The following is a 24,217-nucleotide window of genomic DNA, read 5'->3' as shown; positions in this document are numbered from 1 at the left end:
GTGCGTACAATATTCTTTGCTCATTTTTGCAAATGATAATAACATTTTATTACCAACAACGTGAGAGCAATTTGAAATGTTCAATATTAAGGTTCATAAGTAAGGAAATTTTATATAAATGCTTTAAAAGTATTTGCTATATATTATTTTATTTTAATAACATGTAAATGTATTATTTATTGCGATTATTTATCTACTTCATAAGCTGGTCTGTGTTCAAAAATATTTGTTTTCAGTTTTAAATTTACCCTTGATTACTTGGGTTAAACCCTCAACGACTAATATTGTTCCAAATATTCTCTTTTATATGATATTAAAGTATTTACCTAAAACATGAATCTTTAAATTTTTAGTATAATAAAAGTTAATTTATTCTTAACTACAAAGTTATTAAAATAAATTTACTAAGATAGAAGACACTAAGTAATAATCAAAAAAGCTATAGTTATTTGAAAACCTATCCTGTTGATTTTCTTTATTAATACTATTTTATATTTTATTATCTACTTTAAAGCGAATTGACGGACATCACTTCCCGCCGAGAGCACAACTGTCTCTGGTGTTGTTGGTGCTCCAAGGCGAACCCATTCTCTGGGAAGTCCAGCATCTTCCCTCGCAGATTGTATAGCATGTTGCATAGCAAAGAGAACTCCGACAGCTAAACAGAAGGCTGGCTCCCCAGTGGCTTTCGACCTAAGGAATCCAACTGGATTCGGATTTTTCTGTAATAATTCAATGCGAAAGTCAATGGGTATATCTTTAGCGCCCGGAGGATGATAGTTCCAGCTTCGATTCGTAAGTATGCGACCTGTCTGGCGATCATAAAGCAGAAGTTCAGTGAGATAGTAGCCTAGTCCCATGACAAAGGCTCCTTCTACTTGACCAATGTCAATGCTGGGACTGAGACTCTCGCCTGCATCTTCTAAAATGTCCACGCGTCGTATCAAATGATTTCCAGTCAAAATGTCGAGCTCCAATTCAATGAGACTCAATCCGAATATACTGTAATTTTGCTGATCACCCATTTTATAAATTTCTGATGCAATGAGACTGATCGATTGAGTGAAGGCCGCCTCAACTATCTCTTCCCATCTTGCATTGGGGCCCAATCTACGCTTCACCGGATCAAGTCGCTCATTCAGGGTATTACAGGCTTTGCGAACAGCAATTCCTACCAGTTCACTAGCCATCGAGTTGGCAGTCAAAAAGGAATTCGCTCCTGTAATTGTATTACTTGTCTCAATTCGCACACGTTCCAGTGGAATACCCAAAACAAAAGCAGCAACTTGGGCCACCTTCGTGTTTATTCCTTGGCCGATCTCAATGCCTCCATGGGTAATGACCACAGATCCATCCGCATGATAAATTGCTACTGTTGTCGGATAAGCTAAGGCAATGCTCACATTCAGAGGAAACTCCATGAGGGAGAGTCCTAATCCTCGTTTGCGCCATCGATTCTGTGCATTAAACAAGTTGATTTCGCTGCGTCGCTTGCGATATTCCGTTGAAGCAAGGAATCGAGGAAGCAACTGAATCATTTTGTTGCCCGGTCGAAGATTCACCAGCCGAGCATCAGCTGGATCTATTTTGCAAGTAAAGGCAATGTGCTCCAGTGCAATCTCAGTCATGGCAATACCTTTTTATGATATAAATAATAAAAGTTTGTATATGCAATTCAGTAATGCTCTGTGAACTCACCCTCTGCTGATCCTGGAGCTCGACACCATGTAGAGCTCGCTGCATCCGTTCGGATTGCTGTGCCCTTCGCAGTGAAGTTTGTGTTGTTAAGATTGTAGACATTTGGCAATGCAGGTTGGGTTAGGAAGTCGACAACATTCTCATTAAGAGTGCAACCAGCATCCTCATAGTAGTTGTTTGTTAGACGACGAATTGTTCCATTCGGACGAGCCTGAAACTCATAGTCGGATCTGCAAGCCCATCGTTTGCCAAGGGTCTCCATCATGGACTCAATAGTTTGCACAAATCGCGCTGGCCGATTTAGTTTATAGGCAACTAAAGCACTGGCGCAGGCTGCATGGTTGCATCGAGTCACCTTTGCACCGTAAGCTCCGCCAACACGTCGCACATGCAACTGCACCGCATTCGACTCTATTTTTAACATACGAGCAATGCTAGTCTGAGTCACATCCATCCATTGAGTGGCACACCACACTTGAATACCCTCCTCGACAGGTACCACAATGGTGGTCTGTGGCTCAATCGTGAAGTGATATTGTGACTCCAACTCTATTATTCCTCGACCAATTATATCACCTGCCTCTGGCATTGGTTTTTGTACTTCCTCCACTTTCTTGGTTATTGTAAACATTCGATCTTGCTTCTTGGATGCGAGCACAGCATTTATACTTGTGTAGATTTTAACCTGATCATTAGCATAAGTCACCTGCACCAAGGAAGCCGCATAGACAGCCACATCATGGGTAGTTGCAGCAATTACCCCGAGGGGTTGATCGTAGTACTTGACACGACCATTAACAAATATTTCTTCGGGCTCAACAGCCAGTAAATTCGAATTGTAAAAGTTATTATCTCCAGGAATATCCTTCAGTGTGAAGAAGGCCACAACACCATTGCACTGAAAGGCAGCCTTGGTATCGATGCCTTCGATCGTGGCTCCGACTCTTTTTGCAGTCACGAAGGCACAGTAGACAGCATTGGAAGTGGTCATCAGATCATTCATATACTTGGCTTCACCGGAACACTGAATCAGACCTGAACAGAATATTGCTGAGTTCCATAGACATTAAAGTATTTAAGACTCACCCTCCAGTTTCTGAACCACCTGACCAACCGGGTATTTCTTGGGAATAGTCTCAAACGATTGTTTGCCCGAGGAGAGAGGACGTTCAAGCAATTGTCCTCCACTTCGAAGACGCTCCCGAACCAACTCTTTAGGGGCGGACCCCAAAAGAAATTTATAAAATAGAGAGCAGGCCAGTTTCTGGCGGTATTCAGGAGATGCTTCTGGTGGCATTTCAACTGGCTGCAAAATCGTCAGAAGTTGTTCGAAAGCTTGCACCACAGTGCCATTATCGTAAAGATCACGACCCACCAAGAACTGTTCTACATTTTGAGCGTGTACAAAACCTGGATGAATATTTCCGAAGCAGATACGAGCCGATCCGACTATGCGACGCTGAATATTTTGCCATTCAATGAGAAATCCTGCATTGACATATGCATGAACATTCTGGGCTCGGGGAAGAATCTATCAAGCAGAAGAGTATATTAAAATGAATTCCATAGACATGATGAACTAACCTTATATGAGTTGAAAAGGTATTTGTCTTTGGGATATGCTCGCAGAATAAATGCACCAATAACCAATTTGGGAGTGCGATCTTGAAGATAATCCAATAGGGTCATCACTCTCTGGGTATGTGCGTTATCATGCACCAGGACTTGGGCATCAAGACTCTCAAACGTGATAAAAACATCAGAGGGAAATTCTGGATGTTGCTTCTTTATAGAAATGTTGCCAGCCAAAGTTCCATTCTGTGAATACAGAGTTTAGAGCAACACCACTTCGATTACTTTCTAGTTCAAATTCACTTTCTCACTGCAATCACGATCAGTCAGTAGAGAGAAAACAAGTTTCGAACTGGATCATCTGGATTTATGGCCAGCACTCACATTTCGCACTGGCACATTCGCGATCAGGTTGAAGTGTTGCCATAACTGAGCACAATACTCGAAACCGGCGCGACTTGTAGCCTGTTGGAAGAGCTGCATCGCATCTGTCAGCGACATGTTGGCGCCCAGTAGCAGATGATCAGACTCAATGCTGTGCTGCTTCAGCTCCGGCACCTCATTGATATCGATGTAGTGCCGAATACTCTTCGGTCTTCTGTAGACACCATGAGCTGTGTTTCCTCCCACCAGAATATACTCTTCGCCTGCGGGAACTTGATCTAAAGAAGCGAACAACTCTGTTAATGACTTGGGCCAATACCATTGACAATTGTCTTGGCATGGAAGCATCTTCCGGGAGCAGCTTCCACTGGAGCATTGACCAGTTCGTGGGCACAGCAACTCGAAGGAATCCTCGATGTCCACACATTCTGCAGGCACCTCAATGGTGCTATCCACGGCAAAGGACTTCATGGCATCTAATATAGGTCGATAGCCGGTGCAGCGACAGATGTTTCCGCCAAAAGCATCCTCCACTTCGGACATGGTGACCACGCCTCCCTTACCTTCGAGGAGTCCGTACATGTTCATTACGAATCCTGGCGAGCAGTAGCCACACTGAGTGCCATTGAGCTTTGCCAGACGTTTCTGTATGGGATGATAGCCACTGCTTTTGTTACCCAATCCCTCGTCTGTGATAATGTCAACATCATTGCAGGTGTTGAGCAACATCAAGCACTATAGAGAAGGGATTGCTTAAAATACATTGCATTTCACTTTATTACTCGCTGCTTACTGAGTTGACGGCGTGGGTTTTTAATTCGCCAGTTACGGGATGACGACGCTGGATCACACAGACACAGGAGCCACAACCGCCTTCGAGACACATGTACTTGGTGGCAGTCAGGTGGAGATGTTCTCGAAGAAAAGTGTTGAGTGTGATGTCCACGGCGTAGTCCGCCGGTTGGACCTCGTATGGAAATCCATTGACGTTGAATCTGATACTCATTCCTGCTAGTTTGGCATCCAATCGCAAAGTGCGAAGCTCTTGACCAAGCGCCTCTATTTAAAGCCCCGAGTGAAACCTGATTAGCAGTAATTAGCCAAAAGCTAAACTGGTTCGCAGTGATAGCGAATAGCAATAAAACAAACCAAATGTGCAAAAAAAAGTGCATAAACTTTACATGACAATAAAAAACTTGCTTTGTCTTTGAAGTTTATTTTCTGTTTGTGTTCTCTGTCCCATCGGAATCCATATGTAGAACTGTTTCAACTTCAATTATAAGCTTATCACTTAAATGCTGGTTCTTGCAATGTTTCTTTACTGTTCGGCTTACCTAAGCTTAAAGTATTTAAAATTAAGCAAAAAAAAACTTTAGTCTATTGGACTCGACTGTGAGATACGTATCCAATGTAATACGTAATACGAAAAATTAAAAAAAGCTAAATTAAAGTTTGTTAATGATGGTTATTATTAAAAAAATGTAATTGAAAAATATATCATACTTCAACTGGGATCGAAAAAGTAGGTTGGAAAGTTAAAAACGTTAGGTGAATCAACAAAATTTTGCTGTTTGTAATACAATTTTTGCCTAGAGAATTGCGAGGTATGAGGTGCAAACTCTCGTACATCGAAAATAATTAAATACCCCAAGTAATTAGAACTGAGAATAAGTCAAACGACAAATATTTATTTGGATTTTATTTTATAATACGAGTTTAAACATTTGTTTTTTTTTTTTGTTTTATGTGTTTAATTTATTTAATTACGTCCGATTTTATCTTGATAAATTCTTTAGACGGCATTAAAGACTTTAATAGACAACTTCTTTTCAGTAAATAATATTATAACGTATTGAGTTTGCTACAAAAAGCGCGACAAATGTTGAATACCTCTTCTGTAAATAATAAAACAATAAAATCAATAATTGCATAAAATTTGCATACGAAGTTTCAGAATTATAATATTCCATTTTAATGCTGATTTGCATATTATACATTTTTACTACAATTATGAATGCATAAGGTATTTCCAGCTCAAACCTATCATTTCATTCACTTAATCGTTTTGATAAAAATCAGAATGTGCTTTGAATCGATCAATGGATTTCAAGTTTAAGTACATATGTACATAACAAATATTTAAAAAATAAAGTGCTTATAATGAAAACTAATCATATTAATGATTGTAAATATGTAATTTGAGAGGGTGGAAGAAGGCGTCTTCAAATTATATAGCACACAGAGTAGAAGCTACAGTAGTATTATCACGAATACTTAGATTGACTTTTTTGGTTTTGCTGTTTAAAAATATGTATACTTAGTTTCTATTGACAGTAAGTAATAACAACCTTACCAATCATGTAATTCTTGTTAAAATCTGTATTCTATGTTTTGTAGCTTTTTTGCCCACATTCTCCTCACCGTAAGCTTGCTGATTCTCTCGCCACTACGCATTCTATAGCTTGCGAGGCTTTGCGCTGACTGTATAGATAAATACTACTAGCAGAATTTCAGTTGTATATTCAGGCACTTGCTCTAATTATCAGATGGACAGTGTGGCGTCTTGTGCCAAAAGTGGATTGTTGAGAGTAGCTTAGACTTGGAGAATGGTGGAGAGTACACAGCAGCCGGGCATATACAGACAGCTTACACTTTATTATTCGCCAAGCAGATGTTTTCATAGTATATCGAAGTGTAGATAAATTCTTTACGAAGCTAAGCTAAATGAATTCAGAGCGTGGTTTGGAATTCTGTGCAACAGTCTTAACCTTAATCGTCTAAGCTTTCTGTTGAAGTTATAAAGTAATGCAAACAGATATTGTCGACAAGTCGATTGGAATTTACGCTGATGGCTTGGTGTGATTTCGTATTTGCAACTATAATTTACATTAAACACTATACAGACAGTTTAAATAATTTTTATTTGTACGAATAGTATTCAATCTAAGTTTACCCGCAACCATTTTTTTTTAATGAATTGGTAGCATTTGCTTGCTCAGTTCTTCATTTTACAGATGTGTGCTATTTTACAATATATGCATACCAAAAATATGGTATTACTTAAGTCTAAACGATTTGACATCGTGACCAGCATTGAGCACCAATGTTTCAGGTGTTGTGGGCGCACCCAAGCGAACCCATTCCCTAGGCAGACCAGCATCCTTTCTGGCCGATTGCAGAGCCTGTTGCAGTGCAAATAATACACTGACGGCCAGGCAACAAGGCGGCTCTCCAGTTGCCTTGGAACGCATGAATCCAGCTCCATTTGCCTGCGGGTTCTGTACCATTTCAATGCGGAAATCAATGGGAATATCTTTGGCACCCGGTGGCTTATAGTTCCAGGTGCGATTCGTGAGCAATCGTCCAGTTTGGCGGTCGTAAACCAATTGTTCGCTTAGCCAGTAGCCCAAGCACATGACAAAGGCGCCCTCGATTTGGCCAATGTCGATGTAGGGGCTTAGACTCTCTCCCGCATCCTCCAAAAGATCTACACGCTTGATTTGATTGTTTCCCGTGAGCACATCCAGTTCGATTTCGGTCAGTGCCAGGCCATAGACATGATAGTTCTGCATGTCACCCTCCTTATAATGATCTGAGGCTATCAAATTGATCGAGGCGGTGTAAGCAGCTTGAACAGTTTCCTGCCAGCTCGCTTTCTCCTTCTTTACGGGCTGTAGTCGTGTGTTTAGCACACCGCAAGCTTTACGCACCGCGAAGCAAAGACTTTCGCTACCAACAGCGCCACCAGTAACCATTGAATTGGCTCCATTAATCGTGTCCGAGGCCTCCACTTTGATGAAGCTTAGGTCGATGCCCAATGTGTAGGCGGCAACCTGGGCAATCTTTGTGTTCATACCTATCCGAGGAAAAGGAGAAAAGTTAGGAAAAGTAAATAAATAGAGGAAAAAACTGGCATACCTTGACCCATTTCAATGCCACCATGAGTAACAACTACGGTGCCATCTACATGATAAATGGCCACCGTTGCCGGATACTGCCCAAAGAAGAAAACCGGATAGTCCATGACGGCAAGACCAAGACCACGTTTCATCCATCGATTGGCGGCATTGTGCGCTTCGATCTCCTTGCGACGTGCTTCGTATTCCCTTGATTGCAAAAATTGTGGCAGCAGCTCGGCCAGTTTGTTACCCTTGGCCATGTTAAGCAGTCGCACCTCCGCCGGATCGCGTTGCACTTCAAAAGCCACATGTTCGATAATGTTCTCCATCATGGCGATTCCCTCAACGGATCCAGGTGCACGACACCACGTCGAGCTGGGCGCGTCCGTGAGCACAGCATTACCGTTGATCTTGAAATTGCTGTCGGAGAAGTCATAACAGTTGGACGCCGTGCCCGTAGAGTGTCCATCGATGGGACTCTCGTTACCATTCCAGCCAGCATCTTCGTAGAAATCATTCTGCAATCCTACCAGCTTGCCATTTGCCAGCACATGAAACTCGTAGTCGGAGCGACAGGCCCAACGCTTGCCATTAACATCCATCATGGACTCGATAGACTGTACAAAACGCACCGGGCGATTCAGTTTGTATGCGGCTAGGGAGGCGGCACAGGCCACCTGATTACCCCTGGATATTTTGCAGCCATAGGCGCCGCCCAAGCGTCGCACCTGTAGCTGCACATCCTTGGCCTTCAGCTGAAGCATATGCGCGATCACCGACTGTGTGTGATCCATCCACTGAGTGGCCGAGTAGACCTTGAGCCCATCCTCGAAGGGCAGGGCAACTGTTGTTTGCGGCTCCAGCGTGAAGTGATACTGCAATCCCATCTGGAAGACGCCTCTAACGCTTTTATCGGGAGTAGCTGAGAACTCCAGTTTGCCGGGTGTTTCGCTGACAATGCGCAATATGCGTGAATCCTCGCGGGGCAACGTGTCCAGGACATCGCTTAAGCTGGGCCTAATTGTTAGCTTGGGATCGGGCTGGCTATAGCTAACCTTCACCAGACGTGCAGCACGACCTGCGCAATCTGAACTCAATGCAACCACAACTCCCACGGGTTGCTTGAAGTGTCGCACTCGAGTGGCGCAAAAGATTTCCTCAGCCTCAAATCCAAAAGTCGGATCACTGAAAGTGTTCGCACCTGGCACATCCTTGGCACTGTAGAAAGCAATCACTCCAGGCTGACGTAGGGCGTCGCTAGCATCGATCTGTTCGATGTTGGCGCCTACTTTGGTAGCACCCACAAAGACGCAGTGCAGCGTATTCGCCGTGGTCAGCACATCGTTCATATAAGTCGCTTCTCCCGAGCATTGAATCATGCCTTCTACTTTATTCACTGCCTGGGTGACGGGATAGCTCTTCTTCTGGGTTTGATACACCTGTGATCCCGAGGACAGCGGTCGCTGTAGCAACTGACCCCCACTTCTGAATGCATCGCTAACCTCTGCTTGGGGCGCGTGTTTCAACAGAAACTTGTACAGTAAGCCACAGGCCAGGCTCAAACGATAGGCGGGTGAAGCATCAGGCAGTACTTCATCCGGTTGAAGCAGGGTCGAGAGCTTGGTAAATATCTGCTCCAGCAGGGTGTCATCAAAGGGATTGCGTCCAGCAAGCAGCTCTTCAATTGGCTTGGCGTGCACAAAGTCCGGTCGAATGCCACCAAAGCAGATGCGTGCGTTCTTCACCTTCGTGGGATTATCCAGCTCCAGAAGAAAGGCGGAATTCACATAGGCATGAGCATTCTGAGCACGCGGCATGATCTTGAGAAGAGTTTCAAACAAAAAAGTTGTTCAGATATTTAAATAAGAGAGAAATATCCTTACTTTGTAGGAATCGTAGATGAATTTATCTTTCGGATATGACGGCAGCAGAAAGGTTTTGAGAACAACTTTCTTGTTTCCGCACTTGAGGTAATCCGTCAGGGATACTTCCTGTTCCTCCTTGGAATTTTTGGCCACCACGACACGCACATCGAGCGCTTCAAAGCATATGAAGACATCCGATGGGAACTCAGGATGCTGCTTCTTGATGTTAATATTGCCAGCCAGTGAACCAGTCTGCAAGGCATCACAAGGAATTAAATCAAGATCGAAGAAAAGAATGCGAATCTTACATTGCGCACTGGTACATTAGCAATCAGATCAAAGTGTTGCCACAGCTCCTGTAGATACTCAAATCCCGTTTGTCGCCAGCTGCTTTTGAAGATGTCCATTGCTTGGGTGAGACTCAGATTGGCGCCAAGCTTCAGTTGAGTCGCATCGATGCTATGTTGCTGCAACTCCTCGATGCCACGAACATCAATAAAGTGTTTAATGTCCATGGAACGCCTGTAGATACCATGAGCCGTGTTGCCTCCAACGATCATAAACTCGTCTCCACTGGGATCCTTATCGATAGCTTCAAAGAGCTCTTCCATTGTCTTGGGCCAATACCAATGGCCATTATCGTCACATGGAATCGTTTTCCTAGCGCATTTACCGGAACATTGAGCACCAGAGCGTGGACACAACATCTCGAATGAGTCTTCGATGTCCACACAATCCGAGGGCAACGCAATGTTGCTGTCCACGGCAAAGGACTTCATGGCATCCAATATAGGTCGATAACCGGTGCAGCGACAAATGTTGCCTCCAAAGGAGTTCTCCACTTCGGCCATGCTTACCTGACCCCCATTGGACTCGAGCAGTCCGTACATGTTCATTACGAATGCCGGCGAACAGAAGCCACACTGGGTGCCATTGAGCTTGGCCAGACGCTTCTGTATGGGATGATAGCCGATGCTCTTGTTACCCAATCCCTCAGCCGTGATGATCTCCAGCTGGGTGCAGCTATTCAACAGGGTCAGACACTGCAATTGAGTTTTTAGTGATGATCGATGTGGAGGTCGTGGAGTGAATACTCACCGAGTTGACGGCCCAGGTGCGCTTCCCGTCGCGCAACACGCACACACAAACACCGCAGCCGCCCTCCTTGCACATGAACTTTGTGGCCGTCAGCTGCGCATGCTCCCGGATGAACGTGTTGAGTGTGATGTCCGATGGCAGAGTGCTCAGATTGACTGAGAGTAACAAAATGTTAGTTAAGGTAACTCAAGGTTGAGCAGACTTACCTGTGTAGGGCTGGCCATTGATGGTGAATGTCGTCGACATGTTGGTGCAGCAACTTGGGAACAGATGAAACTGACTACAAATACGCAAATTTCCACTGCAAACATGAGAATCGGGAAGAGCTAATTGTGAACAGTTAAATAAGCAACAGGTAGATGGGTACAGTAAAAACTTGCAAGCGTCAGTCAAGTAATAAACTTTAGAACAGTCTTATAGGCAAGTTGCCGCTCAATAGGAGGGCACAGCAAAAACTGGCAAATGACTGCTGAGTACAGTTATATAGTTAAAGAGCAGGATGGGTACAGTTGAAGTTTGCATACGTCAGCTACATAGGAATAGTTTAGTACGCAACAGCCAAATATCAACTGTGAACAGTCAATTAGTCTACAGTCTGCTGAGTACTTTATATATTTGTATACGTCAGCTGGGAACAGTCAAATAGGCAATTGTCGAATGTGAATAGTAAAGTGGCACACTGTCAACTGTGAACAGTTGAATTGGCAAAACTTAACTTGGCTGCTGTACAAACCTTCAAACGTCTGGTGGGAACAGTCAATTAGGCAAACGTCAGCTGGGAACAGTCTAAGCAGACAAATGTCAAGTGAATATGGAAGTGTTTATTCTTTGCTAAAAATAGTTCCGTTGTAAATGCTCTATGTATGAAGACAGCCCGTTAGCCTCTGACTTTGCTTCTTTTCACATCGATCGTCTGCACTCAACTGATCTTCGTTTTGCGTACTCACGATCAACGAGCCAGCTTCAATTCTGCAATTTTCTGCTCAGCTGAGAAAATTGATTGTATTTTTATTCAATGCGCCGCTGTATGTATGTAAACATTGTTTGTGTTGCATAAATTAACGTGTTTTTCATTCAAATTCTAACGTCTAACGCTGTTGTTGCTCAACCTTAATGAATATTATTGTTGCTGTTGTTGTGATGCTGTCTGTAATTTGCTCGGGTTTGTTTTGTTTTATCGTTCGTCAGTTGGGAGTCACGAAAATAGCAACAACACAAACTGTAGTGTGACTAGTTTTGATTTTAACGATTTGGTTGTGGATAACACATATTTATACGTACATACTACATATGTACATACGTATGTTTTTGCAAATAATGGACATTTTAAAATAACTTTGCAAGGCACCTGCAAACAAATAATCACATAAATTATTTATTCCCCCACATTTACATTATATTTTATTGCTGCTGACACGTACACACACACATACACAAACCTATGTATTTGTGTGCATTGTGTGTAAACAATGAAACTAGAGAATACGTTTTGTTATAAACTTTCCATGCTTACGAGTATTAGCTGCTAATTTGCTTTAATTCACCATTCCACTTTTTGGATTTCACAATACCACATACATACATATATACATATACACATATCTATGCAGGTTTTTGTGTTATATAGATTTCGTTATAATTTTATGCTGCACGTGAGCAACAATCAACGACATTGATTAGAGCAACTACAGTGACCCACAATTGGTATTGTTTATCATCTGCAAATAATATAATAGTTCTGTAATATTATTTAACATACAAAACATATATATCTGTATTTATTTGTATATTAAAATATAGTTCAAGATTATTTTATATAATATAACAATATTCATTTAAATAAAATCAAGATATTTTAGCGTTTTAAAGAAAATATATATATTAATCAAGTTCATTTGTAAAAATAAAGAGTATGTTTGTGAATATTTTGATTTATTAACTTTAACAGTTTATTAATATAATTGCAAAATTCAGTTTAATAAAAGAATGTGTTTTTGAAACTATAAGAACAAGTAAATAAGCTTTTCTATTAAACATTAAAAGAAAAGTAATGTACCATAAGGAACATAGTATTCTCTTTTGACCCATGCATTGTTTAAAATATCTTCAACAACAAAGATTTTGTTTTTAATATTTTTAAATGGAAAAAAAGGCATTTCTTTTTTCCAACTTGTCATATTTTTTTTTGGGTGACAATTTTTTTAACAGACACTGTGTCTGTTTACCGGTGAATCATTCAGCAGACTCTCCGAGTTTGTTTTGAACGCAAGCCGGCGTAATTTAATTTGATGCTAAAAATATGCTAACATACAAACATATGTATGTATAGAGAATGAAGTGCAATTGGACAACCGGTTAAATTGGAAATTCTGCCTGCTGTGAATTAGATTTATTTATTAACAAACACGCGAGGCTATTAAAATTTGAATTGCAATGTAATATAAAGGTGCAATTGACTCTTATTGGAAATATTAAAGTATTTTACACAATTGCAATACTTATGGCGATAATGATCTTAATTCAAAATATTGATTTAGTTTGTATTGAAAATTGCATGTTAATGTGAGTCAATTTAAATTTGTATTCACTTCATATTTCATATACAAAGTTACAGAGAAACTGTCTTGATTCTTGGTTATTGCATTATTCAGCATCAAATCAAATTAATCGTTGTGGGTTATTGATATACCGATATTCTTATCGTTGATCTTGTTGGCTTGACGCGTTTTAATTAATTAAACCCAAGCTCGTTTTCCGATGAGTCAAAAATATTTACACGGCTCTTTTTATGAACTCCAAATGAAAGAGGGAGGCAAAAAAAGTGTCCACTCATTTAGAAATCATTTGTCAAAATATAAATCGATGCGCTCTCTCTCTCGCTCTTTTGGAGTAAATGTTACATAATCATGCATACAGAACAAACTGAAGGAGAATAACAACGAGCAAGAACAAACAATAACAAAGGAAACGTTCCGCCTCGCACCTTATCGATATTCCAAAATCGTATTCGAACGTTAAACAAGTAAAATTAAAATATGAAAAACGCAATCTTTTTTCACATGGCTAAGCATTCGGTTCAGTTCGGGTGTAGCTCCCCAAAAAAAGGTATCCAGCTGTCAAACAGATACCCAGACCCCTATCCATAACCAGAGACCCCAAACTCTCCTCACTTCTGTTCTGTTCTGTTCTGACTTCGTGACGGGGCAGTGGGAGTGTCCGGTGTTATTGTTGCTGTAGTTTTTGTTGTTCATGGAGCTGTCATGCATAATAAAATTCGAATGCACGCCTTCGCCTTGTCTTTAGTTTCATTCTCTTTGCGGATCCTTATCAAATACAAAAAAGTGAGGTGTCCAACTACAAAAGATGATGATGCACATAGGTTCAAGTCGAGGTCCAGGTTCAGATTCGAATTCAAGTTGAGGTTCAGGTCCAGGTTAGCATAGACCCCCGCAACGTCTCGCGACACTGACCCACAAAAGCGTCAAGCCGCCAAGCCCAACAAAAGTTGCCTGTCCCTTGTCTCAGCTCCACTACCATAAATATTTGTTGGTTGCGATTGCCTTCTTCTTCTTCTTTTTTGCCATTTTGTTAGGGGCTAAGCTATTATTCATGAGTCGATGCCAATCGAAAGAGGTGAGAAATTAAACACATACACAAATTCAATCCCGATCATCAATTTCAATTATTTATACTTCTAAGCGCTTCAATACTAAAAATGTCAAGTAAAGTACAATAATATTTGTGTACATTCTCCATCAATATTTAATATGGAACCAAAGTCAAACCCATTATTGCATTGGGCGAGACAATTTAAAGAATGAACAACTACTCGATGTTGACACTGTTAACCCTTTGTCACGTCCATTGACAGTTCAATAATGCGTCATTTGGTCCGATGTCAGCAGCGGGAACATGTTTCCCCCCGACTTGTTCTTTGACAGGTAGAATAAAAAAGGTATATTCCAAGTGTCGTCAGCAGCGTCAACACGGGTGAAACGCAAAGTATAGAGTATACGTAATTCGGTATGTTGAGCAAACAGTTTCTTCCTTCTTGTCTTAGTTCTGTTTCCCTATCGATTCAGCTTTCATTGGCTTTTTGGCTCAGCTTTCTTGTCGCTTGTCGAATGCCACATTAAGTTTCCATTATTTGCTTGAAATAATTTCTCGATTATCTTTCGCCGAATTGCTGTTTCGGGTGATGCATGTGCATTGATAAAATAACATACATATGTATGGTATATACATATATAGCATGTTCAGTAAAATAAATATAAACAAGATTTTATTTTATTTTTCTAAATACTATATTAAATATATATTAAGTGGTATATTGTATTAAAATTAAAAATTTCAGGATTTCAAAATTAATACTTTTTATTAAGAAAATCCGGGATTATCCAGATATTGACACTGATTCAGATTCGATTCTGAGCATTTATCCTTAACTTTTTATTCTGTCATCAAAAAAGTAATGGCGTGTAATGTCATGGTGATAACTTAAGCGTTTTAAATATTTTAAAATATTAATCCCAAATAAGATATATGTATAAATAACAAATTAACACTGAGAAGTCTCCAAATAATTTCAAGTATTCAATAGTCGAGCACACCCATTTCTTACTTGCTTCTTTGTTGTGGCCATGACGAACATTCACTTTGAGAGGAACTTGAAAACAGATTTCAGGTTTTTATGGCACATTTAAAAGTGCATTTAATTGATTCATTAGTCAATCGACTGATGACTCTTGGGCGGGTCAAGTTGGGTTTCACATTTGTCACTCAGGAGAGACCACCAAGATGCAGTTTTTGGCAATCGACTCCACACCCTTTAAAGTAGCTAAGGCTGGGTAGCTGCACCTGTCACGCCCCCATCCCTGTCCCGATCTCCGCCCACGCGAGGCAGTGAAGCAAACTGTCATTAAACTCATTTGCGGCACAAGCACTAAATGGGAATTATAACAATTCTATTTTTACGAGTTCAACGAAAAGACCATAAATACAAAAGAAAACAGCACGCAACTTGTGAACCCTGAACTCTCTCTTTCGATTGACATTTTATTTGCGACAAATAAACAAATAATAGTTACAGCTTTTCATTTAACTGAAATCGACTGAATAACGACAACGAACAACGAAAAAAAGTAGCGACGGGAAAAGCGAACGGAAATCTAATTGAAAGTAGCCACGCAAATTGAGTTAACCAAGCGGAAAACCAGACTATTAAAATTGGATCGTTTTAGGGGGTGTCTACTATACCAATGCCAACAGTCTGACTGACTGTCTGGTCTGGTCTGGTCTATCGACTATATACATACATATATCGACTCTTATTGGTAACTCGTCGATTTATGGTGTTTCGCAATTGTGAGGCAATTTAATAGCAATTTGTCCCTTCGCTACGGAAACTCACAAAAACTGACGAAATTTTGATGAAATGCAATTGGAAACAGTCACGGCCTGTGCATGGGACAACTCACTCAATAACTAGCTTGCTGACTGACTGACTGATTGACTGACTGACTGACTGAATGACTGACTGCACATCGTAACAATGGCAACAACTTCTGCAACAATAATAATTTGGAACAACATTGACAAACTATTGGAAAGCCAACTGACAGTTGAGACTGAGTTGAGTTCCGATGTGATAGCTGGAGAAATTGATGTGTAACTTCATTGTGTCTAGTCGCATTTCAGGAGAAGACAAAGCTGCTTCTAATACTTTTTTAACCTGGCTAAATCTGTTGTCGCTTTAGTTAATCAAAGTGTTGGCTTCCTATGCAGATAGGTTTGGGCGTTAAACAGCTAAATTCAACGATAACGTTGATAAGGAAGCAGCAGAAAAAGTGGGCGCAATAAATTATATGAAGAACGGAGAAGTTGCCACACAGTTTCACGAGTTGCGAGTGGCGAGTGGCAGTGTCGCCTTATCCTTATCTTCAGATGACAAGCGTTATTGCAGCCCGCTGAAGTTGTTGTCACCCGGTCGGTTGGTTAACTGTGGGAGCCAACAACTTAATTTGTAATTTATTTTTTTGTTGTCCTCCAAGTGGCAAGATTTATGCGGCATGCGGCAAGCGGCATACAGCATACAGCATACGGCATGCGAGTTGCTTAATTTATAAAATGCGCAAAAAGGAAAGAGGCAAGAAAAAAATTAACTGACGCTGATAATAAATCAATTTCCTGCCTACACATTAAATTATACAGTTAATAATAAGCTGGCGTTACCAGCTCGAGGACAGCCCACGTCCAAGTCTTTGGTTATAGCCCAGACACAGAGACAGAGTCAGGCTAAGACTCAGACTCAGCCAGAGACCGAAACTGAGACTGAGAAACTTTTAGTCTGACTTAGTCTTGTGGTCGTCTCACCTGGCGCCTTATCGCGCCAATCCATTTGCATCTCATCAACTTTCAGCTCAGCTCACATTTTGGTTTGGCTTTGGTTAAGAAAACTGGTCGAACGAACCTGGCGTGGCGATTCCAATTGCGTGTCTTCCACAATTTGTTGTCAGATTAAACAAATTTCCTGCCAACAGCCACGCAATTTATTCACGTGCACTCGTTTGTGTGATCATTGCACACTCACAGTCCAAACATTTGAATGATTGTTTCCAGTTCTCCTATTAGCTAAAAAAAAAGCCTCTTCTACGTTGGCTGTGATTTTCAATAATTATCAGGCATGAATCGATTAAGCAATTTCTCAACATTATTGATTTGATCATTAAGAATCGATCTTAGCAAAATTCTTACTACAAAATATGTTTCGCATTTGGTTAGCTAACTATATTTAAATTCTTTAATAATGAATTGATTCTTGATTTTCTATATTTATATATATATATTTTTATCTATTGATTTTAGTTTTGCAAAAATCCAAAGCAAAAAAAAAAAAAATTCAAAATATGTTTTGTCCAAAATTTGTTAAGCTTAGTTGACTGATCTGAGTTACTTATTTTTGTTAAATTGTATTGGAATAAATAAAGTATCTATATTTAAATTTACTATTCTGATAATCTACTTAATAAGATATAGTACAGTAAAATTAAAAAAATTAATCACAATATGTATGAAATATAAATAAATATGGGGAAATCTTACTTAAATTCGATTTAAATTTGAAAATTAAATTTTGACATGATTTTTTTTAAAGAATTTTCCTTTACAAGGAATGTGATTCACATTTCATAGAATTATAATCAAGAACTTTAATTATATAAAGATATATATTTTTTTTGTATATTTACTTGCAGTATAATAACATTTCATAGGTAATTTTCGTAAAAGATAATTTTTCTGGACTTTTGTAATAGTTTTTCCTTAAAAATTGATGGAATTTTGGACTTATAAAGTCTTTGAAAACTATATCACACCGTTTGTGTAGGTTTTCTTATTTAATATTACGACAGACCTCCCTGAAGATGTATGTATGTATCTTTTCTAGTTAAGTTCGCTAAGCTTTTGATTCGTTAAAGTATTTTTATTTATCATTGGCTTTAAAGCTGAGTTCTCCTTAGCGTTTCACCGTGTCTTAGCTGTTTAATGCACACTCGCGTCCTTTTTTAATTAAAAACTTGCAGACTGCTTAATTTTGTTTGCCCAAATCCCAGGACTACAATGAAACTTTCCCAATGCCTAGCGGCAGGGTCTCCAAACTCTTTATAAATAACTGAGAGAAAAAAATGCAAAGAAACGTAAGGAAAAGAAAAGAACAGGAGGCAAAAAATAAAGAAAATACAAACCTGGACAGCGTCAAGTGCGCTTTTCAATTTGAGTAAGGTAAGACGATGAGAATTTTTACACTTCGAAACGTTACTTCGTTTCCGAAACTACTTACGATGGCTTGAACTTCATTTCCTTGCCACGCTGCCAGGCTGCCAACCAGCCTAAGATCCTTGGCCCTTTTGCTTTTGCTTTGGCCTGCCCTTTGGCCATAAATCATTGCGCCGAAAAAGGTAAATTTTATATGAAAACTCGGCTGGGCTTAGCTCGCTTTTGACTCAACTAAATTCAACTCAACTCAAGTCGAAGGCGTAGCGTAGTGTGGCAAGTGGCAAGTGAAGCAACAAGTTTGTTTTCATCTTTGTGTGCAAATAATACGTAAGCCTTTGGCTGCTTTATTATTAACCTGAGGTAAATAGCAAAAGGGCCAAACGAAAATCAGGAAAAAAAAAACTGAAATGAGAAAGGAACAAGGGAAAAGGGTTTGCATACTTTTTTTGGGGACGAAACAGGACGAAACAAACAACTTTCGAGTGTCTTCTTCACAGATATTAATGAGTTTTGGCGTTCAAATTAATTGCATTTTTGCCAACAAAACTTGAAGGACTTATTTTAGGTATTCATGCCTCTCAAGCAGCAGTTGAGGTTGGAGCTGGAGTTGGGGCTATCAAAATTAAGAAACGTTGGGCAATAGTTTTGTCAGCACAGCATTTGCCATCATTAAAAGGGGCAGACAGAGAGAAAGACAGACAGACAGACAGGCGGACAGACAGTCAGACCGATAGACAACTGTCAACTCGTTTTGGGCTGACACAGCGGGTGGCGTTTCACAAAAATCTGAAAATTGGAATGCGACAACTGCCGAGTTGAATCCTCAAGTTCCTCAGCGTTTGCGGCAACTGAAACCCTTTTTGTGGTTTGTGTATGTTTGTGTGTGTGTGTCTGGCTAATGAGCTGCTCTGTAAATAACTGGATTTTCGTGTGGGCGTGGCATAATACTTAACGGTAAACAACAAACGCCCGCAGCGCTTTAAGCTGCAATAAATGGAATTCTGGCAACAAATGGAACCGGTTTCAAAGGAGATACGATCAGAAATGGTTACCGAAATAGTTACGCTTTGGAAAGTCTACTCTACCAGGGAAGGGAAGAATTCAGAGGGACGCTCAGCAATATTCATAATAACAACATTTCGCTACCCACAGCTACCTCTTTCTTTCATTAGATTGGTTGCGTGGTGTGTGTTTGCTCCCTTTTTGGCATTCCTGTTATGACGGAGGGGGAAATGTAATGAAAACGGGCAACGTGTTAAGTGCTTTTGGTGTCTGCTCTCAATGACCAGCATTACGTATAATGAAAAGCCCAAGCCTATCCTGACATAACATAAAATCCCCCACCTGTCACACACTGTAGCTGTACGGAGAGGAGCTGCTAAATGTATCCATGGTCATCAGCATAATTTAAGAGGTTTTTAATTTGGCAGCAAAAATGCAACAACAGCGACAATGGAGCTTTTGGTCAACAGCATAGACAACAATATAGACAATGGCCCAGCCCTAGATATAATTTTGAACAACAACATGACAAACATTTCCCCCGAAACGCTTTTAAACTAGGTCGAGGGGATATTAAGTGGACTTTTGATGACGTCGCGTTTCTCATTACAAAAGCTGAATCAATATTAAATTTATTTTAACATGGGATCAGGGGTCGAGAGGAGGGGCAGCAAACTGTTTTGTTGCGGTTGCCTGTCTACTGTTTGTGTTGTTTCATAATTTTCTGGAGTTTGAGTTGGAGTTGGAGCTGAAGGCTGGCGCACTACATATTATTAGCCAAAGTGAAATCCGTGTGCGGAAATGCCGAAGCAGCAGAGCAGGTGATTGCAGCATCTTTCAACCCCGAAGCCCAAACTCCGAGCTACCCCAGTCTGACATCCCCTGAGTTCGCAGCTCTCGACTGGCCTCTAATGCTTGCATATAAATTGGCTCACGTTTCCTTGGCTTTGAGGATTATTACACTTAAATTAGCAACTTGGGAGCCGCGCGTGCAATTTGAGCTGGCCAGAGGAGGAGGAGGAGAAGGAGGAGAAAGGCAGACAGGCAGGAAAGATGCGTTTCCAGCGAGGCGAGGAGGAGAAGGCGGCTGCTCGATTTCGACCATTGTGCTATTTACGTGTCCAACAGAACAACAGACCCCCAAAACATGTCTGGCCTGAAAATCTGACAAAATCAAATTGTTGCCATTTTTACGCATTTCATTTAATTTGAAGGGCGTCGGACGCTGTGTGGGGAACACACCTGTGGGACCCTCGTTCGTGTCTAGTGAAATGGACCACTTTAAGTGCCACATTTGACTTTTATGGGCCCGGAGAGTGTTCCCCCCCCGCGCAAAATGAAATGTGTGCGCATGTAATGAGAATTTCTTTAGACCTTTGTTTAGCTTTGATTAGACCCAAATAGATGGCGTACTGCAAGTGTACATAGAATGGGTATGGGACGTATGTTTCATTACAGATAAGAAGTTGGAGCAATAAAAAGCAACTTCTTAAATTTTCAAAAATTTTGTGCTGTGTTGTGCGCAGCCCACGCTGCGTATGTGTAATGTTGATTCTGTCTCATACACTTCCAGTTGACTTTCTCTCATAACACTTACAACACATGTAACTGACATTTCGGAAAGCAGGCTAACAAAACAAAGCTAGCTTTAAACTCGAGCAAAGAAAGGAGCGGAGAGATGGAGAAGTCAAGCAGAGTCAAGTCTCTCATTCCTCTCGCTCCCTCTCTCTTTCGCCTAGGACACTCGAGAGACAGCCAAAGGAGCTTCAAATCCAGAGGATACTTCGTGCATGCCATGCTTGACATCTCCCCCATGCGTATGCCTAACGAAATGTCAAGAATTCAAATGAATTCGTTCGGGCAAAGCAAAGTTGTCAAAGCTTTTTGAGGGGTTCCTTTTTCGCCATTACTTAATTGAATGGAGTGCAAATACTTTGCTTTGTTTTTCCGTCTTTCCTCTCTCCCATTTCTCTGCTTGTTTCATTTTTTTTTTTTTTTTGCTTTTTCCCCAAGCTTTAGTCGATGATTACAAAGCGCAACCAAAGGAATTTCTCATTATTGACCACAAAACTCATTGGGACAAAATGTTAACAGCGTTGCATTTCTCTTTGTCGACATCGAGATAGACAATCAAATAAGGCGAGAGACGAGAGCAAGAGACGAATAGAGAAATGAAATTAAAAATCGTTTGATGAAGGCGTCTATCAATAAATTGAAGCACTGCTCTTTGCCTCTCGCCTTTGCTTCTGCCCCTTCTCCTGTTCCTTTGGACACTTGAAGCATTTGGCGAGATTAATGTGTAAATGCAGTACAAAATCAGCAATGGAGCGTCATCAGTAACTGGATATCTGTAGTACAGCAAGTGCAGGAGAAGTAGTTTTAAAAATTAATTAAAAACTCGAGTCGAAAGCCAAAAAGGAATTGAGCCAAAAGTGTTCTTCGCAAATGATTTCTTTGTTCATTCTAAATGAATCTGCCTTTGGCCACATTGACATCAAATTGTTTCGCTCTTAACTAAATAGAATCTCAATTAGTGTACGCAAATGAACCTTGATTTTAATGCTCTGAGTATTAGCTGGAAAACACTCTGGCAATGAATGATTGCAATGATTGCATTATTTTCATTGTATATGCATTCATATCAAGTGGAATAAATGTCTAATGCATATTTTTGAAATTGTTTTGATTTTGAAAAGTTTTTTCTCTCTTATTTGCATTCATTTATTACACTCACGACTTATAGATATGGCAAAAGTTAACTAACTGATAACTGAGTGTCAGTAGAAAATGTAAAATTTCCTCATTCAGAAGGAGGCATGGACCGTCATCAAAATTATATTCCCATAGAATATCAAGACAGATTTTCTATTACGATTCCCAATCATTGGAATTTATTTCGAATTTAGATCGAATTTAATTCTACACGCGCAGGGATCGGTTAGTGTCTTGATTAATTAACTTTTGTAAATAGAATAAAATTACATTTTCTTCGCTGTGTCAAATATACATAAGTAACTAAGCATACAAAAGAGAAGCGCTTAAAAAAAGACAAAGTAAAATATATATTCTTAAACAGTAATATGATCGGAAATAACAAATTTTAATTTTCTGCTTCATTTTTCAACAATTTTTCATGACTTTCATAAAGATGCCATTCAAAATAAAGCGAAATAAAAGTTGTCGGAATAATTTTTTACAAATTTTAAATATTTCTTTTTTAAAGCTGCTCAAATATATAACCCCTGACAATCGCGGAAAGCTAAGAAAATGGATTATTAAACAATAATTCGTAATTCCCTTCTCGTTGAAGACATTGAGGTTTCCATTGTCTCCATTGCTTTAGCTGACGTTGCGAAATAATATTGAAATCCAGTCAATTTTGATTGCTGCTGATTAGGTTTAATGAGATCAGCGCGAGCTTAGAATTGTTTTTGTGTACTTTGGATGTTTTCTATTCGGTGAGTTGTCACCTAATTGAGTAGACAATTAAGTCATTAAAAGCTGTAGATAGAGATATATTTGGCAGCGTTTATCTAAGGATTCAATTTGTATTTTGTGCGGCTTAAATCGATAGGCAAGGGAGAGGGAGAAAAAGTCCGCTAACAAAGTGAGGAACTTGTTCGTCAGCCGGTGAATTTCAATTGCTGCGACAAAAACTTTTAATCAAATTAAGTCAAAAGCAAGCCGGAAATGTCACTGGCATAAGGTGACATGTGGCCAGGGGGAGGAGACAGGGAGTTGGAGGGGGCCAGAGTATGAGGAAAGTTTGGCTTGTCAGCCAACGTCGCAGCCTCGACGACAATTGTTGGCGACAACTGACGCTGTGGGCAGTCGCCTGTTTGAATATACACAGTTTGTGCTCTGACACGCCCCCTGCTGCCGCCCACTACCCAGTGCCCAAGTAAGCAGGCAAGCAAAGCCGCACAAATGCTCAATTAATCGAATTTCGTAGCGTTAATGAAACGGGAATCTTGCCGGATCATGCGGTCGGTCTTCTTGCCTCCTTCGGCACGCTGAGCTACACCAGTTGCTGGGTCTGTAGCTGTAGATATAGCTATAGCTATAGCTGTGACTGTGGCTGCCGGCTAATTGAATCAAAGCAAATGTCCTGGCCATGTCGTGGCACACGCAGTGCCTAATTGCGAGTTAAGTTAACAGACTGCGCTTGTCAAAGACATTCAATATAGCTTTGACCACTTTGCCATGCTCTTCTCTCTCTCTTCCTCTGTCGCTTTGGCGCCTGCGATTGCAATTCCCCAGCACATCCTTTAACGCTATGCCAAAAAAGGCTCAACGGTAAAAACAATTAATATTACAACCTGCAGGCACATTATATACTCCAACGCCCTCCTTATTCCATGGCATGGCAGTCGCCTTATCGCCTGCCATTGACAACACTCGACACAACCCCAAACCAGACAAACGTTCATCTCTCCCCCCAACAGTTCGCATAAAGCAAAAGCAAACGCGTTGGAGAGGGGGCTGCAACCAACAACCCTTTTGCCACTTTTTGCAGCTGAAATCTGGGCTTTGGCTTTTTAAATGCTTTGACTTAAAACAAAAGTACATGGCAGCAAAGAGATAAAGAAGAAAGCAGAGGATGCGAAACAGCGCCTCATGGGGGAATCGGGGTATTCTTGGCGTGCTCTGTTCATGTTTAAGGCATCCCGTTGCCCTGGGCTTCTCACTTACTATTTGCCAACTTACTCAACACAAAATGCTCTTTTGTGTATTAAACACAACTCATTAAGTTGGGATTAATAAATTAACAAATAAACTATTAAAATTATTAAAAATGAATTCATTTTTTAATTATAATTTAATCGACTGCATTTGTTAGCTACATATATTTCAACTTAATTTCAACAACAGGCATTGGATCAACTTAAGAAAGTGCATTTACTGCATTTTTATGAGACGTGGCAA

The 24,217-nt window shown here is 40.3% G+C and overlaps 2 protein-coding genes across 3 annotated transcripts; both read right to left on the bottom strand.

Moving 5' to 3' along the window:
• Nucleotides 1-436: 436 nt before the first annotated feature.
• Nucleotides 437-4,705, bottom strand: LOC117575900 (uncharacterized). The gene is made up of 6 exons (XM_052006510.1): nt 4,448-4,705; nt 3,655-4,389; nt 3,283-3,516; nt 2,785-3,229; nt 1,699-2,733; nt 437-1,636 (listed from the first exon to the last, which is right to left on the bottom strand). Exons 1-6 carry the CDS (start codon nt 4,658-4,660, stop codon nt 504-506), a joined length of 3,795 nt encoding a protein of 1,264 aa, XP_051862470.1. The 5' UTR covers nt 4,661-4,705; the 3' UTR covers nt 437-503.
• A 1,851-nt stretch (nt 4,706-6,556) lies between these two features.
• LOC117575899 (uncharacterized) lies at nt 6,557-11,588 on the bottom strand. Of its 2 annotated transcripts, none has more exons than XM_052006513.1 (7): nt 11,464-11,588; nt 10,723-10,775; nt 10,517-10,671; nt 9,727-10,461; nt 9,437-9,670; nt 7,573-9,373; nt 6,557-7,510 (listed from the first exon to the last, which is right to left on the bottom strand). In XM_052006513.1, the coding sequence occupies exons 2-7, from the start codon at nt 10,760-10,762 to the stop codon at nt 6,711-6,713; spliced, it is 3,765 nt and encodes a 1,254-aa protein (XP_051862473.1). In that variant the 5' UTR covers nt 10,763-10,775; nt 11,464-11,588; the 3' UTR covers nt 6,557-6,710. The 2 variants fall into 2 exon arrangements, with proteins under 2 accessions (XP_051862473.1, XP_034116234.1); XM_034260343.2 differs by lacking the exon at nt 11,464-11,588 and adding an exon at nt 11,250-11,453.
• Nucleotides 11,589-24,217: the final 12,629 nt, after the last annotated feature.

The sequence above is a fragment of the Drosophila albomicans genome, chromosome 2R (genome assembly GCF_009650485.2).
Source record: "Drosophila albomicans strain 15112-1751.03 chromosome 2R, ASM965048v2, whole genome shotgun sequence".
Taxonomy (NCBI): domain Eukaryota; kingdom Metazoa; phylum Arthropoda; class Insecta; order Diptera; family Drosophilidae; genus Drosophila; species Drosophila albomicans.
The sequence above is the reverse complement of the archived record's forward strand: the minus strand, read 5'-3'. Positions and strand labels throughout refer to the sequence as shown.